At 42.8% G+C, this 3,751-nt stretch overlaps 1 protein-coding gene across 1 annotated transcript in view; it reads left to right on the forward strand.

Annotated features, from left to right (window-relative positions):
- The window catches only part of LOC107758109 (WAP, Kazal, immunoglobulin, Kunitz and NTR domain-containing protein 2-like), a 4,647-nt gene extending 1,382 nt beyond the window's left edge, over positions 1 to 3,265 (forward strand). Inside the window, exon 2 of the mRNA XM_016575764.1 lies at positions 992 to 3,265. Within this exon, the coding sequence (XP_016431250.1) occupies positions 992 to 2,506 (1,515 nt within the window). The 3' untranslated portion in view covers positions 2,507 to 3,265. The remainder of the gene's footprint in view (positions 1 to 991) is intronic.
- The last annotated feature ends 486 nt before the right edge of the window (positions 3,266 to 3,751 follow it).

The following is a 3,751-nucleotide window of genomic DNA, read 5'->3' on the forward strand; positions in this document are numbered from 1 at the left end:
AGTCGTCCGCGAGGGGCTGTCGCGCTATTTTGTGTTTATTTTATCATTAAAGTTTCTTTGAATGTTCGCCGGTTCCCGCCTCCTTCTTCCCGTGACTACAAACAACGTTACAGTCACATTTTAGAGAAGAAAGAAATCACCCACTGACTTTCAAAGTTGCTAACGACTTTCTACTTCGAGGATCTTGATAGAAATGTAGTGGAGTGAAAAGTACAATATCTGTCTTTCAAATGTAGTGAAGTTAAAGTCATAAGTTTCCAGAAAAAATAATACTCAAGTAAAGTACAGATACTCAAAAAGTGTACTTAAGTACAATACTCAAGTAAATGTACTTAGTTACTGTCCACCTCTGATAATAATTCTAATAACAGTTTTTTTGTAGAAACTATGGTTAGCATGGTAAATTGATCAAATGAATATATCTATATCTATATATACTGTATATATATATATATATAGATGGATAGATAGATAGATAGATAGATAGATAGAAAACATGTTATTTGATATTAGCCACCACTGTCATCAAACAAAAGAAAAGATGACAGAAGAATAAGTGAAAAAACTATATGGAGATATTCATTTTAAATTATTTTGTGATTTTACTGTAGTAACAAATAGGTGTTTGGCTGTAAACCATGGTTACCATGGTAATTTTGTAAGGGTGTATTTGCAGCATATCCTTTGCAGCAAAATAATATAATGTTAATATTATAAAATAGCATGTTTTTTTCTGAACACAAATTATTATTATTTTTTTTAGAATTTATTAATCCAGATGTCATTAAATGTAGCAAATTGACTTTGATTTGCTATAACACCAGAAAATGTCTAAAATGTCTGCATATCTTTTATCAATGTATTTTGTTCTCATTGTTTGAATTCAGTTAAAAATTAAGTAAGACTTCTAACAGTCCTACATTTTCAGAAATGCTAATAATGTCCACAAACTTTGGGCGCACTCCTAATGAGCCTTTTTTCGTTCCTTCAGGACTGTGAGGCATTCGAGAAATGCTGTCCAAATGTTTGCGGACACAAGAGCTGTGTGGCTGCCCGCTACATGGACATTAAGGGCAGGAAAGGTCCAGTGGGTATGCCCAAAGGGGTCACCTGTGACAAATTCATGTGCACCCAGCAGGGTTCAGAGTGTGAAATCTGGGACGGACAGCCGGTGTGCAAGTGCCGGGACCGTTGCGGACGGGAACCCTATTTCACATGCGCCTCGGATGGTATGACCTACTACAACAAGTGCTACATGGACGCCGAGGCCTGTACCAGGGGCGTGACCCTTACCGAAGTCACCTGCAGGTACCACTTTAGCTTGTCTAACACCAGTCCTCTTCCAGCGGAGACCACCGCCCGGCCCACCACTGCCCATCTTGAGACCACACCCATGGACGTTCAACGTCCCATCATGGTCAGCAACCCAGCACACCACTTTGTGTTCGTGGGCGAAACGGCCAGCTTCCTCTGCGAGGTCACAGGAAAACCCAAGCCGGCGATTACGTGGGAAAAGCAGATCGAAGGTAAAGAGAACACTGTAATGCAACCCAACCATGTGCGAGGAAACATAGTAGTTACTAACATTGCCCAGCTGGTCATATACAACGCCCAGCTCCAGGATGCCGGCATCTACACCTGCACTGCCACAAACCAGGGTGGATCTGTGCAAGCCCATTTCCCGCTCTCTGTGGTCCCCAGGGAGCAGAGCAAACCAGAGCCAGTCATGAATTCAACACACTTACCTGCCGAGGAGTGTCTAAAAACACCCGATATGGGCGACTGTGGAGAGGAGAGCTTGAAATGGTACTACGAAGCCAAGCGCAACAATTGCTTTACCTTCACCTACAGCCAGTGCAATAAAAACCGAAACCATTTCGATACCTACGAGTTGTGCATGCTCTCCTGTGGAGCGGAGCTTGCTGCTCCTTGCTCCCTGCCTAGCGTACAAGGCCCCTGCAAGGCTTACAAACCACGCTGGGCTTACAGTCACGCGCTCAAGAAATGCCAGTCGTTTGTTTATGGAGGCTGCGGCGGCAACGAGAACAACTTCGAGAGCAAGGAAGCCTGTGAGGAGATGTGCCCCTTCCCCAAGACTCACAATTGTAAGCCATGCAAACCCCGGCAGAAGATGGTCCCGAGCTTCTGCAAGAGCGACTTTGTGGTTTTGGGACGCATTTCGGAGTTGACCGAGGACCACGACTCCGGCCATGCGCTCATCACTGTGGAGGAGATCTTGAAGGATGAGAAGATGGGGCTACGGTTCTTCGGGCAAGAACCTCTGGAGGTGACGCTGCTCAACATGGACTGGAACTGTCCCTGTCCGAACATAACGAGAGCCGAGGGACAGATGATCATCATGGGCGACGTTCACAACGGCATGGCCGTGCTGCAGCTCGACAGCTACGTGGCCACTTCCAGTGTACGGCGTGTTCGCAAACTCCGTGAGGTTATCAACAAAAAGACTTGTGATGTTTTGAAGGAGTTCAGCAGCACAAAGTACTAGGGTGCATATGTTATCTGAATCTCTGGACATCCTAAACTGGGGGCATCAAATCCTGCTCCTGAAGGGCCATTTTCCTGCAAAGTTAGCTACAGTGAAACTCTGCTGGAAGGTGGACCTCCAAGAGCAGAATTGGACACCCCTGTCCTAAACCAACGTGCCTGCCTCTCACCTGCTTTTCTTCAGGAACCAGACTCACAAACTTGACTTGTAGAATCTACAATCATATGTCGTGCTTCCGCCGCAGCATGGAGCTGCTTATCCATGGAGAGATAAAAACATGTGGATTACACTATGTGAATGACACATAGACGTACATATATACTAGATGATTTCATGTGAAAGTATTACCTTATTTACATCTACGTGCTGTAGTGTGAGTCCAGTTATTTTAGTTTGACTAAAAAGCCACAGATGTTGTATTAAACCAGACTCTTTCTACCTGTCTCAGAACAAATGCCTTGCAGGTAGTCGCTGAACTTGAACCTTCAGTGGAAACAGGTGGTTAAACGTTACTAACCTAAAACTTTATTTATACTACATGAAGATTTTTATTAAAGCTGAAGTGTGTCAAGTCGGAATAAGCCTAATAAGGAATCTTGGCATGAAGAGGCAGTTCTCTAAATTCCAAGTTCTAACCTGTTTTTATATTGATTCCCTGGAAAAGTGTAAACAGAAGTGCACATTGCTAGTTTGAGCAGCCCGGCACATTAAAGGGTTAGTTCACCCAAAAATGAAAATTCTGTCATTAATTACTCACCCTCATGTTGTTCCAAACCCGTAAGGTTCAGATAGGTTTAGACATTCAGATATTTTTAATGAAATCCGAGAGCTTTCTGACCCTGCATAGAAAGCAACGCAAATGACACATTCAAAACCCAGAAAGGTAGTAAGGACATCGTTAAAATAGTCCATGTGACATCAGTGGCTCAACGTTAATTTTATGACGCTACAACAATACTTTTTGTGCACAAAGAAAACAAAATTAACAACTTTATTTAACAATTTCTTTTTTGTTGTTTTCTTTGCGTACCAAAAGTATTCTTGTAGCGATGTCCTTACTACGTTTCTGGGTCTTGAACGTGCCTATGCAGGGTCAGAAAGCTCTCGGATTTAATCAAAAATATCTTAATTTGTGTTTAGAAGATGAATGAAGGTCGTACGGGTTTGGTACGACATGAGGGTGAGTAATTACTGACAGAATTTCCATTTTTGGGTGAACTATCCTTTTAACATTGGTTTAACCAA

This window comes from Sinocyclocheilus rhinocerous, unplaced genomic scaffold (genome assembly GCF_001515625.1).
Source record: "Sinocyclocheilus rhinocerous isolate Xijiao unplaced genomic scaffold, SAMN03320098_v1.1 scaffold234, whole genome shotgun sequence".
Classification (NCBI taxonomy): Eukaryota; Metazoa; Chordata; class Actinopteri; order Cypriniformes; family Cyprinidae; genus Sinocyclocheilus; species Sinocyclocheilus rhinocerous.